At 43.2% G+C, this 13,834-nt stretch overlaps 1 protein-coding gene across 1 annotated transcript in view; it reads right to left on the bottom strand.

The window, feature by feature from the left end:
• The window catches only part of SLC46A2 (solute carrier family 46 member 2), a 14,218-nt gene extending 3,953 nt beyond the window's left edge, over positions 1 to 10,265 (bottom strand). Inside the window, exons 1-3 of the mRNA XM_069107444.1 lie at positions 8,775 to 10,265; positions 6,540 to 6,623; positions 5,553 to 5,709 (exon numbers count right to left, since the gene is read on the bottom strand). Coding sequence (XP_068963545.1) covers positions 5,553 to 5,709; positions 6,540 to 6,623; positions 8,775 to 9,894 — 1,361 coding nt within the window. The 5' untranslated portion in view covers positions 9,895 to 10,265. The remainder of the gene's footprint in view (positions 1 to 5,552; positions 5,710 to 6,539; positions 6,624 to 8,774) is intronic.
• Between the last annotated feature and the right edge of the window lie 3,569 nt (positions 10,266 to 13,834).

Raw genomic sequence — 13,834 nt, 5'->3', positions numbered from 1 at the left:
GACTCTCACTTTGCTCCAGGTAAACAATAGATAATTTTTTTTAACCAAAGTCAATCATTAAATCTTCCACTAAGGTTTTGAGGTATTTAAATCTACCTTAGGATAAGGAGTGCCCGGACTAGTGAAATCTAGTTTAAAATGCTATTAAACCCAACCATTACAGGCTAGTGACTTTTAAAGAAGGCAAAGCAAATTCAAGAAAACAAAAAACCTTGCCACCATTTATTTTTCTCCTTTTCTTATGCAAATGTTAACTGGTTAAAAACCAAATTGTCATCTATGTCTATGGCTGAGAAGAACAATTAGCAAATTTCTAATTTGTGCTTTGCACATAATGAGCATTCAAACATTTGATGTTCACACATCAATTGGAAAGGTCCAGTTCATGAGCTTAGATAATTTACTAGACATTGGTTACTTGGATTAGTACTGGAGTAGATCCACTGAGCTTAGATCCCTGCTGTGAAATTCAAGCTAGGTAACATTTCAAAAGCATTTTCATTTGTTAATCAAAGCACTTATTACTGTTAATATTAAAAAGTTAATTTGCTAACTATTCTTCTCAGCTACAAATACAAACTACCATTTGGTTTTTAGTCAGTTAACATTTATATCAGAAAAGGGAGAGAGAAATATGTGATGACAAAAATGTTTTCCTTTTGCTTTGGTTTCCAAAGTTAAAACTAAATATTAAAGGCTGGCAATAGGATCACCTCCCTTAGCAACTTAAAACATCTTCTATAACTTATCATTTTGGAGAGTTACCTGGGGCACTATGAGAGGTTAAGTGGTCATATAACCCCTGGTCATATAACCAGAATATGTCTTCCTGGGGCAGCCAGGTGGCACAGTGAGTAAGAGTGCTGGCCCCGGCGTCAGGAGACCTGGGATAGGCTCTGGCCTCAGATAATCAGCACCCACACAAAAATAACCGGCTGTGTAACCTTGAGCAAATTACTTAACCCCAATTGCTTTAAAAAAAAAAGAATATGTCTTCCTAATTCCAAGCCCAGATCCCTTTTCTTGGCATCACATAGTTGGCCTTAGTATAAAAAGGCCTCCTCCACATGCGTTCTGTAATTGTTCCCATTGCTACAAATGTTAGCTCTTAAGTATGGTCTTTGTCCATGACACGAACTTACTGCTCTGTGAGAAACTAGAGAGTGGAAAGGAGGAGATGGGCTGGCAGGTTTGTGCCTATGTCTTACCCAGCATTTCCTGTCCCTTCTATACCATCCTCTGTTCTAAGCCCAACCTCTCTCAGATCTTTTTTGATATTTGTTCCTTTGATAATCTTCTCCTGTGCCATAGCTTCAAATATAGTCTCCCACATCACTATCATGGGATCTAGAACTATAACACAATTCAGAGGCACTCCAGGCCAACCTCTTCACTTTACATATGAGGAAACTGAGGCCCAGGTAGTGACTAGCTCAAAGTCACAGAGGTCAAAAGCATCAGAGGCAAGATTTGAACCCAGGTCCTCTGGTCTAGAGCCAGTGCTCCAGCCCTGACTCTTCTCTCAACTTTAGACTCTCATTTCAACTGTTTATTGGCTCTATGTCCCTTCAGTATTCCATATTCAATATGTTGAAAACTGAATTTATCTTTTCTCCAAAGCTTGCCCCACCCCAAATTCTCTATTGCTGTTGATGGTGCCCATAATTCATCCACTCACTTAGGCTCAAAACCTCAAGTGTTATCTTTGACCCTTCCCTCTGGATTCACTCCCATGTCAGTTAGTTAGTACTATCTCTCACAACAATCTCTTACCCTCCTTTTTAAAGTTCCTACTGCCCCTCCCTAGTCTAGGTTCTAATTAATTCCTATCTAAGCCATTGCAATAACCTGGTCATATTTTTTTCAGTCTTACCCCCATTAAAAGCTATCCTTTACTCTGGATGCCAGATGAATTTTCCTTATGCAAGCCCTAATCATACACCTCCATCTAGTACTCAGAACTTCAGTGGCTTCGTTGCCATTAATTTAACAAAATACAGATTCAAGGACCTCTGTTACTTGGCCTCAGTCTACTTTTTCAGCTTTATTTCACCCCTCTCTTTCCTCCACTTCATCTGTACTATGCTTCAGCAAAACTGGATAACTTACCTTTTCTTATACATGTCCCATGCTTTCTTGTCTCTTTGCTTTTATTTACTTCTTTGCACCCAGAATTAATTCCTCTTCCCATATCACTTCATTTTTACACGTTGAAATATTGTCCATCCTACAAGACCCAATTTAAATGCTACCTTTTCCCCAAAGCCTTTCTTGATCCCTTCAGTCAGAAATTATTTTCTTTTCCTCAGGCATAAAAGAGTACTTTGTTTTACATGGCTCTTATATATTTATTCTCTCTTGTGTATCCTGGTTACTTGTGTATGTATCACATCCACACATCCACATCCACACTCACACATGCGTACACACACACACATACCCCACACACTATATTATCATCTCTATGAGGGTAGGGACTGTGTCATTCCATCTTTTTATCTCCCCCAGCCCCTACTACAATACTTTACATATTTGTTTAACATTGTTTATGTTTGATACATTTTTGCTGAACTGTATTGAATTGGGAAAATATTGAATTGAATATAGAAGGTACATTGATATGTAAATGGAGCCAATCTCAGACAGAATGTTTTCCTTGAGTACTGCATCTTTTAAAAGGAAGACCACCCCCATGCTTTTTTTTTTGCTTTTTTTGGAGGGCAATTGGGGTTAAGTAACTTGCCCAAGGTTACACAGCTAGTTTTGTTGTGTGGGTGTTAAGTGTCTGAGGCCAGAACCGAACTCAGGTCCTCCTGACTCCAGGGCCTGTGCTTTACTCACTGCGCTACCTAGCCGCCCCCCACGCTTCTAATATGCCATTGTTTTAGTCCAAGAGTTAAGTGGGAAAGATCTGATTCTAAGGTCCATTTTCCTAAATAGGGGCTATCTGCCCACCCAATGCTGTTCAGCCAAATCCAGCAGACCTCAAATTCAGCTTAGTTTGATTGAACATATAATATGTTAGGGCTTCCTATGTACAGAGCACTGTGGAAGACCGTTTAGATAGGACATGGTCCCTACTCACATAGTCTAGTTAGATGTGACACATACATAAATAAAAGAGGAGGAATATTAAATGAAGGATTAGAAATATCTAGCAGATTTAAGATTAATCTGACTAACTCCTAGGCCTCAGGACAATTCAGTATTGGTAGATCCCAACAGGCCACAAGAATGTGTTTGTTTAAGGAAATCTGTTCTTGTTATTTCTTCCAGAAATCAGCTTTTCATTTTTATGTGATTAAGCTAAGAGAATGATAGTCTTCAGCTATCATTTTCTCATTTTCCTAACTTCTAAGTCAATATCACTTCCATGATGTCACAATGCCTCTCCTTTAATTGTCTTGGCTGTTCTTCCTTTGAAAAGATGAGTTATTTCAGGATTCAATATTATTGTTAAACTATAAATTCTGCAAGGGTAGGAATTGTGTCCTGATTATCTTTGTGAGGAGGCACTGTGTCCTCATCCATAAAATAATGAACTAGTTGACTTCTGAGGGCCCTTCCAGCTCTCAGTCTGTGCTCCTCCTAATGAATGCCCCAAATCACTGTATTTGAATGAACATCGGTATACCATGGACATTTCCCTTAGAATGAATGCTAGAGGAGACCCAATGCCTTGGCAATTTGAGGTTGACACATTTTGTTAAAGGCTGCTGTGGAGAAAGGAGGTACAGGGAATGGTGAACGTCAGTAAAGGTCTAGAACGGGAAATAGTACTGTGTCCCAGAAAGAGTCAACAGTTTGTGGCAGAAAGCCCGGACAGTTAGTTAATATGTTTCATGACAAATAGACTGCTGCTCTTCTTGGGAGGGATGTTAGTTATTAAATGTAGGGAGGCTACTAAATGTAGTCAATCTTGAGGAAGACTGAAGATGGGTGGGAGGAAGGTAGCAGGGCCAAAGAGAAGAAATATTTTTAGCTCTGGCTTTAGCCAAGCTCAACAGTAAGATCCCACACTGGGCTATGACCCTTAGATCAGAATTCTGGGGAGTAAGATGCAAAAGAAGCCCAAGACAGTGCTCCATGGAGAAGCCACACATCCCAAATTAGTGGGCTTCAAATAATTTTTTTAGTCCATGGACAATTTCAGGAGGGCTAAAGATTTCACAGATTCCTCCTTCCCCCAGCTCGACCTCCCTCCACTCCTCTCAGTAAAATCCTCCCTTCTCCCCTTTCCACCCCACCCCTCAAAATAATGGGAAGAGTGGAACAGCATGGGGTGAGGCACTAATAAGAGGCTGCTTCCTTCTTATTCAACTTAATTCTTATTAAACATATCTCTGATTGCTCAACAGAAACCACGTAAATGATTAATTTGGTCCAAGAACCATAAGTATAGATGTAGTCATGTTAGAAACATGCACAGTACCAGAGAGCAGCCCCAGGCTCCTGGCTGCACTCATGTTACCATTTGAGACCCAGTGTAAGGTTTTTGTAAGATCAGAGGAAGACGGAAGGAAAGAATCACCCCTTACCCCCTCTACTCTTCCCTTTGCCCAGCCAAGCTTATTTTTTTATTTTTTTGCTTTTTGGAGGGGGGAAGGTAGGGCAATTAGAGTTAAGTGACTTGCCCAAGGTAACACTAACACTTGGTTAGTAAGTGTTAAGTATCTGAGGCTGGATTTGAACTCAGGTCCTCCTGACTCTAGGGTGGGTACTCTATTCACTGCACCACCTAACCGCCCCTCACCAGTGCTTTTAAAAGTGAGTGTTATGTGTCTCAGTGTGACTAATCCGCTCACAGGTGACCTTGATCTAGTAGTGCAGGAAGACACAGACCTTATGAACAGAGGTTATCAAGTACTGGGCCACCAAATGATGTGCTTCAATAAGCCTGATAATTCAGGGGAAGGAAAGAGGCCTCTAAGGCAGTGGTTACAATCAGATGATAGGAGCCAAACTAAGCTTTTAAAAAAAAAAAAGGGAAAAAAGTGGGGGGTGGGCAGCTAGGTGGCGCAGTGAATAGAATACCTGCTCTGGAGTCAGGAGGACCTGAGTTCAAATCCGGCTCAGACACTTAACACAAAACTAGCTGTGTGACCTTGGGCAAGTCACTTAACCCCAACTGCCCTACTTTCCCCCCTCCAAAAATTTTAAAAAAATCATTTTAAAAAAGGAAAAAAAAATCCTCAGTATGATTAAAAAGAGGATTTTTTTACACTTATCCCAGCATCTGATTTCAAGGAAGTAGAACTGGGATCCTCTAAATAACTTTTCATTGCCAAATGACTAGGCTGGCTCTGTGGTTTTCAATTTATCACTTGTCTTAGTGGGAAATTCCTAAATTGCCATACTTTCAATCTGGGATTTCTGTGGGGAGGAGAGCTGGATTAAACTTTTTCCTCTTAAGATCACCTACCCAAGACTTTATAAATGGGATGAGATAAATGCCCATTTTCCCCAGAAATTCCCTGGAAATGAACCCATCTCCATTGCTCTCAATGACACAATGGGAGCACAGACAGAGAAGAACACACGGTGACTCTTACCCAATGGGGATGATGCTCAGGAAGGCAAGGAAGGAAGATAAGGCAAAGCAAAAGCCAGTGAACTTGTCCATGGTGAGCTGGTAGATCTCATTGAAGGTCGTGGATGTCACCACCCCAGTGAGCGCCAGCGCCAGCTGCAGGATCACAAACACCTTTCCTGTAGAAGAGACAGAAGGGTCACTGGGAATGATTGTCAGGACACACCATTCTATTCTGAAACTTCTGAGAGCTTCAATGGGGTCCTTCAAAGAGTTCCCTCAACACCTAGGCAATCTCAATCTAGTTCACCAGCTGAGGTGTTTGGGGTTTTTTTCCTGAATTTCTTTGGACTTTCTGGAGATAACAAAAACAATAATGGGGCTCTCAGAGTCTTTCGCACCTGTGCTGACCAATCTGATTCTTACCAAACAATATTTGTGCACTGAAGAGTGTTTAGTACGCCCTCTCTATTCTGTCCCATCCTTTACTGGAAGTGGTTCTAGTATCTTCCCTCTTTTAATCATCTCCTATTTATCCTATATGTATCTTGTTTATATATAGAGAGATCTGTTTGTTATTAGAATGTGAGCTCCTAGAGGTCAGGGACTGCGTTTTTGCCTCTTTTGGGGGGGGGGGGGAAGACAAGGCATTGGAGTTAAGTGACTTGCCCAAGGTCACATAGCTAGTAAGTGTGTCAAGTGTCTGAGGTTACATTTGAACTCAGGTCCTGACTCCAGGACCAGCACTTTATTCACTGTGCCACCTTGATGTCCCATTTTTGCCTCTTTTTGAATCTCCAGCATCAAGCACAGTATGGGGCCCATAGTAAGAACTTAATAAATGTTGATTGATTGGTTGGTTGGCAGCCAGCAGGCAGCAGTAAGCACACTTGCTGGCATAACTCCATGAATTTTGCAAGACCTGAGAGTATACCTTAGGCTTCCCCATTCCCCAAACCTGCCCAGGTTATCTGAGAGCAGCAGTAATCCATAGGCAATCTCTCCTCACCATAGGAAGATCCCTTTATGAGCTTGGACAGTGCCGATCGGATGGTCGTTATCGGGATGAGAGCAAACAGCATGACGGCCCGGGCTGCAACGTGACCAAACCAGAAAAATTAGTGAAGCCTGACCTTGTCTGTCTAGAGTAATAGTCTTCTCATGAGGGCTCATGAGCTGCTAGGAAGCTGGGTGCGGTCTGTGCCTAGTCCTGCTGGCAGGGCACCTGAGGCAGCTACAGGTAAGAGGATGGAGTAATCTTCCTCTTCACCAAGAACAAAAACAAGTACCTCTTTATGCTTCCTTCCTCCCTCCCTCCTCTATTTGTATCCAGTGAAAAACAGCACTTAGAAGAGCTGCTGGGAAATGGCTCTTTTCTCATAGACTAGAAGCTGGTGCTAGATCACAGAGCAAGGGCTGCTGGCAGGGATCTTAGAGGTCAAACCTCCAACCTCCCTCATTTACAGTGGAGGAAACTGAGGTCTAGAGAAGTTAAGGTCACTCAGGTAGAAGGGGCAGGGGTACAGAACCAGGATCATACAACAGGACCATCAATTTAGAGCTTGAAGGGTTCTTAGAAATCACCAAATCTACTCCCCTCATTCCTCAAATAAGGAAACTGAAGCACAGAAAGGTTAAGTGATTTACTCAGGGTCACACAGCTAGCATCTGATGCAGGATTTACACTCAGATCCTTTCACTCCCAAACCAACATTCTTTATCCACTGTGCTGCAAATTACATTTTGGATTAAAATCTTCTTCTTTCCACGCATCTGGGCTACTTTTCCTAGTGTTTAAGTCTAATAGAAGGGGCTCTCAGGAGCAGGTCAATAGGTCTCTGAGAACTGTTCTTGAGGAAGAGAGAGACAGGGGAGTTGAAAGAGAAAGGTGGGGGAGGGGACCAGAGTTAAACCCTTTCTTTCTCCCTCAGTCAGTTAGGGAGCAGCATCCCCCAAGAGCCACCAAAGACCTGTCTTCAGAGAACAGGTCCCTCTAGAGCTCCTTCCCATCCTGTCTCTCTAATTCTGTCCTTCTTCTCTTTCCTAACTCAAGAGGGCAGCCTCACTCTGAAGCTATGGTATTTCACCAGCATGTTTTCAGGAAAACAACAAAAACTAGCCACTTCAATCATCCCACTTTTGGGGAAAGGGGAAGAAGAGAAGAGAGTGGCGAGTGAGTGTGATTTAATGGGAAGACCACTGAGTTAAAAATCAGAACACTGGGGGATTGACATCTACCTCTGCTCTTTCCTAACTGAGGGATCTTGGGCAAGTCCCTTAACCTCCCTGGGTCTCAATTTCCTCATCTGCAAAATGAGGGGCTCAGACTCAATGGCATCTCAGGTCCCTTCTAGCTCTCAATATACTCCAGACATGCTATCTAAACATTTATGAATACAATAAATGTGTTCATATGAATGATCATAAATGTTCATATGAATGATCCCTTTTAAAGTATGCCCAAACTGCTCTCAGCATAACCAGTCCTTCCACCTGCCACCTCATGATTTTTTTAAGTGTAAAGTCTCATGTGTGCGCTTTTTTCCATCTGCAAGAAGCCTTGGGAATACATCCTCCTAAGTCTAGAGGTAATTGCTGCTCATGGAAACCCTGACATAAGGGATGACAATGACACAGAGGCCATTTATTAAGAAAATAGGCAAAAGAAAGAAGAGTTAGAGACCCAGCAAGCTTCATCCTCCTGTGACTGCTCACCCCTTGCCTCCCCCACACTCCCTCCATCATTCACCATCCAAACTTAGCCACAGCTCAAGTCCCATCTTTCCCATGGAAGCCCATTCTATGACTCCTCTGTCCTTCAGAGATATTTTCTTCTGAACTCATAGCACTTCTTATCTCTATTAGTCATCCTGGCAGCCAATCAGTTCAGTTCAGTCACTTTTCAGCCATGTTCTAACTGTCCGTGACCCCATCTGGGGTTTTCCTGGCAAAGATACTGGAACAGTTTACTATTTCCTCCTAAACTTGCTCTATAGAATTTATTTCCCATGTGTTAATCTTGATCTAAACTATGAATCTAGAAGCCCTTTTAGAGCAGGTCTGACACCTCTTCTGTATTTCCCACTGCCCAACCTGCTCATTTTACAAGTGAAGAAACAGGGACCCAGAGAAGTTAAGGAATTTGCCTGTGGGTAGTAAGTGACAGAGCTGGGATTTGAACTTAGATCTCCAGACTCTACTTAACCCCCTTTCTACTGTTTGAATTGGAAATAGCCAAACTCACCAATATAGAACATGTAGGTTTCCTTCACAAAGGTCAGGAGCAGTGAGCCGGCTCCAAAGGAGACCATCCCTATCATGATCATGGTGGTGTCCCGGCAACACCTAGAAAAGACCAGGACTCCCAGGAAGCTGGTGATGAAGATGGTGTAGCCAGCTGCCATTCCATAGCCCACTTGCACATGGTTCCAGCTCAGTGGCTCCCTTAATACAAAAAGGGGCATCACATCAACTGTACCCACTACTGCCAAATCATAAATGATGGCTCCTGTAAAAAGCAGAGCAATGATAGCTTTGCGGGGCTCTCCTTTCCCCAGGGAAGGAAGCTCTACCACCCCTCCCCTCTTCTCAGGATGATCAGGGTCCAGAGTGCGATAAGTGCCTATGGTCCCAGATACAGTGTCCACTACACCAAAGGCTTTACTAGGCTTGACCTCAGGCTCTGGGACCTTGAGGACAAAGAGACTATAGAGGAAGGCAAACATAGCACAGCCTACACTAGAGACAGCAAGGACAACACCTTGCCGGTTGCCCACTCGAAGCAAGTTGAAGAGATGACCAGAAGCAATGCTCCCACAGAAGCCTGCCAGTCCCAAGATCAAGTCAATGACGATGAGCCTCACAGAGCGACGACCCTTAGAGGAGCTCAGGGAGCCCAGGGCCATGACACCAGACCAGAAAGCAGTGAAGCCCCCTGAGAGTCCTGCCAGGGCTGCAGCCCCGTACATCACTTCTACTGGCCAGTCCAATAGGATCTTCAGCAAGAGGAGGAGGCGGGAGAGGAGGTAACCCAAAAGGGGGACGCAGATGGAAATCTTCCGGTTGTAGCGGTCGCTGAGCCACCCCAGCCCATAGGCTGAGAGCAGTGGGGTGAGGCCCACCACAAGGTTGTAGATGATGTAGAAGTTGGAGATAGCTTTCTGCTGAGCATCTTCCCTGGCCCCCCTGGGGTTGGAGGAATTGGTGTGGTTAGAGAAACTCGAAAGGTTGTAGTAATTCTTGACCACCAGCAGCAGCCCTGCATCATAGAAGGAGGCGGCTACCTGGGCTGAGGCCACCACTGGTTCAATCCAGGTCCTCATCACTCCTGTCTCCAAACAGATCCTTCTTGGGTCCTGGCCCATGGTGGCCAGATCCTCACTGAGATCTGGGCTCTTGGCAGAGGGTATCAGGAGTTTAAGGGAATGAAGGGAAAGAGACCTGCTATACCAACAGGGGAAATCTCATAATCTGTTACCCTGCAAAGGACAGATGAGTGAAGTTCAATGAAGAGGAGGAAAAAGGAGGGAAAGAGACAGAGACAGGGTCTGAGGTAGACACTGATGTCAAGAGTGATCTCTCTGAGCTGTGTGTGTGAGAGAGACAGAGACAGAGAGAGAGAGGCTGCCTGTATAAATAGACAGGAGCAGCTCCAAAGTGCAGGCTGTCCTGAACTTGACTCTCTTCTTCCCTCCCACTGTCAGAAGCCCAGCTGCTGTGAGCTCTACCTTGAGCTCCCCGCCCACAGTGGGAGGGATCGCTTCCGTTTTCTTTGCTCTGAGAGGGTATAGGGCATGAGCCCCTGAAGTGGAAAGAGTTGACTGTGTCATTCCAGGGAGGAGCAAGGGGTGGCACAATTTCCACAGACAAGTGATTGCCCTGAGATTTGATGCATCCAAAGCTAGATAAATGTATTCAGTAGGGGCAAGGGTGGAGCCAGGCCAGAAAGAAGGAACCTTAGCTGTGTGACTCAGGGCATTCGATCTGAAAAGGGCAAAGATTGTATGGAGGGAAGGAGGGATGGATGGAGAAAGAAGGTATGGTACAATGGAAAGTGCACTGAACTTTGATTCAGAGATGTAGGTTCAAATCCCAGCTTTGCCATTTAACCTTGGGTAAATTGTTTAATCTCTCTGGACCTCAGTTTCATGTATAAAATGAGAAGGTTGGACTAGATGGCTTCTGATGTCATCAAGATCAGAAACTTGGCTCTGGGACCATCAAGTACAACCCTTCTCTCCATAGAGAAGGAAACTAAGGCCCAGAGATGTGTTATGACTAGTAAGTGTCTGAGGTGGGATTTGACCTCATATCTTATCAATGGAACCAAAGTAGATTCCCTCAGTCCCATCAGACTTTCCTGGACCCATGTGGGCAGGTTCCTATCCTAGTACTAACTGATCAATGATATATGGGGGGGGAGTGGTAGAAGGGGGAGACAGGTTTGATTTTTTGGGGTAACTAATAAACTTCTGATCAGGTCAATTTCTTTGCAATCAGACTGAACTCTTCAGGGAAGAGTTAGAAGTAGAGAAGAACTCACAGTGATTCAGGGTAAAGGACCTTTTTTTTTTTTAAAACAAAGTCAAAACTGAGAACATTTAGTACCATTCTTCCCACTCAGCATATAATGTTCTGGAGAACTGGAGAACCAAGGTTCTATCTTTAAGTCATTTCCTTTGTGAGGTGGCTGGGTGTTTCAGTGGATAAAGTCAGGAAAACCTCAATGCAAATCCAGATTCCAACACTTACTAGTTGTGTGACCCCAGACAAGTCATTTAACCTCTATCTGCCTCAGTTACCTCATATGTCAAATGGGGATAATATTGGCACCTACCTCCCAAGGTTGTCATGAGCATGAAATAAGATATTTGTAAAGAGCTTTGCAAATCTTAAAGTGCTTATATAAATGCTCACTATTATTATTTAGAAATCCCATTGCTACACAGCAACACATCTGTGGCAGCTAGATTGGGTTAGGAGGGCCTAGCCACAAGTATCCAAGGGTATGGATGTTGGAGAGATAGATAGATAGATAGATAGATAGATAGATAGATAGATAGATAGATAGATAGATAGATAGATAGATAGATAGATGATAGTCCAGTTGGAGAGATAAATAGTTCAGTTGAAGGAACAGAAGATACTCCCAGCTTCAAATTGCACAATACCTACAGAAGGAACTTCTTCCTTGACAATAGTTAACAGGGTGTCTAGGTGGCACAGTGAATAGAGCATCGGTCCTGGAGTCAGGAGGCCCTGAGTTCAAATGCAGCCTCAGACACTTAACACAAAAACTAGCCATATGACCTTGGGCAAGTCACTTAAACTCAATTGCCCTCCAAAAAGAAAAAAAAAAACCTTGACAATAGTCAAAGGTAATAGGTGAGGTTGGGAAGTTCCTACTGAAAGGGTGAGGAACAGGAATTGGGAAGAACCTACTGGTAGAAACCAAAGGGAGCCCATGTTGGTAGTTAAGAAAAAACTACAGTTCCAGAGTCGGGAGTATGACTTCTCATTCCTGACAAATAAGCCTTCCTCAGTGGCCTTTTTGGTCCTTTGCTTCCCGGGATGGGGCAGGGGAGGGACCCTTGGTATGGTGGACACTATGCCATTAGCTGTGGACCCTGACAATCCAGAGAAAAGGGAAAGGGTTGTAGAGCTTCCCCTCATTTGGAAAGGAGGAAGGGAACAGCCTGGGGTTTGGTTTAGAAAACAGGAAAGACCAGAGGCCTCTGGGTAATACGTGCCCCACCCATACCCCTGCACTTATAACCCTCATCTCCTGAATCAATCTTCTTAGCTTGAATGGAGAGCTCTACCATCTCCGTGGGCTTCTTCTCCTGCCTTACTACACATCACCCCCACATCACCAGCCTCTGTTGGTTGAGATTATCTGCTCCAGGTCTCAGCTTTTATTTTAATTTTTGTTTTTTAATCTGTAAAATGAAGGGGTTGGACTACACAGGAGCTCTTAACCTGGGGCCCACAGATTCCACTGATAGGGAGGCCATAAACTTGTATGGAGAAAAAAATGACATCTTTATTTTAATGAGATTGTCATCCTGTGTATTTTATACATTTAAAAACATCATTCTGAGAAGGGATCTAAAGGCATCCAGCTCACACACACACACACACATTAAGAACTCCTGGGTCAGATCATTTCTAAAGTCTTTTCATGTTCAAAACTTACCAGCCTTTCATTTTCCTTTCTGACAACAGGGTCACAGAATTGTGAGGCCTGAATGCCTTCAGGAAGGTTGAGAAGGCACTGCTGGACCCACAGCAGAGGACCAAATGACCCTGGATGACATCACCTCCCCAATAGTATCATCTAAGTGAAATCAGGTTTAAAGTGAACATTAAAAAGAACATTAAAATGAACATAAAATGAAAATCAAAGCTTTAAGGGGGAGATTGTCACAAAGGGGAGCACAGGGAAGATTCTTGGTCACTGATGTCACAGACAGTGTGCCGACTGTACCCTGGGGAGGTCAAGGATTTAGAGATGGAAAGTAATTCAGAAGCCATCCAGTGGCGCTCCGACTAGGGCTTACTCATGGGGACACAGGCGACCTTCGGGTCTCATGTGTAGGGCTCCTCTCCCTTTCACTGACACTTGTAGTCATTTTCCTGAGGCCTGGTCTTGGGATCAGAGGTTTATAGTGAGAAGGGGACTTAGAAGGGGCCTCTGGGTCCAGCTCTTTCACTTTACAGATAGGATAACATAGAAAACCCTTTGTTTATTAAAGCTCTTCCCAATCTGATCCCAGCCTATAGTTTTAGTTTCATTAGGTTTTTACTTCCCATCCTACAATCCTTGATCCAGCCAAACTGGCCTTGTTTGTGTTTCTCACATGTGCCACTCACTTATCATACACAGTACTACATCTCCCGTTCTGTGCCTTTACATGGGCTGTGCCTTATGTCAGGAATGCCCTTCCTTGGTACATCTGAATCGTAGATGCCCTCTCTTCCTTCCAGATGCTGCTCAAGCACCATCATCTCCATGGAGCCCTTCTTTGTGTTTCCAACTGCTAGTGTCCTTTCTCCCCAAATTTTCTACCTTGAATTTAACTAGTTGGCATATTGTGGTGTTTATTTAATTTATATTTATGCTGTATATATTAAATATATAATATATTTATATATAAGTTAGATATACTATTGATTAATTTGTATATCTTTGGTGTTTATTTTATATTTATGCTGTATATATCAAATATATTTAAATATAATTTAGATATAGTATTGATTATATATCTTATATAATGCTATATTATGATATATAATTATAAAATA

The sequence above is a fragment of the Petaurus breviceps genome, unplaced genomic scaffold, assembly GCF_028583685.1.
Source record: "Petaurus breviceps papuanus isolate PSGF00001 unplaced genomic scaffold, PetGlider_PUasm1.0 90062, whole genome shotgun sequence".
Taxonomy (NCBI): domain Eukaryota; kingdom Metazoa; phylum Chordata; class Mammalia; order Diprotodontia; family Petauridae; genus Petaurus; species Petaurus breviceps.
This window is presented reverse-complemented; position numbering and strand designations above follow the sequence as displayed.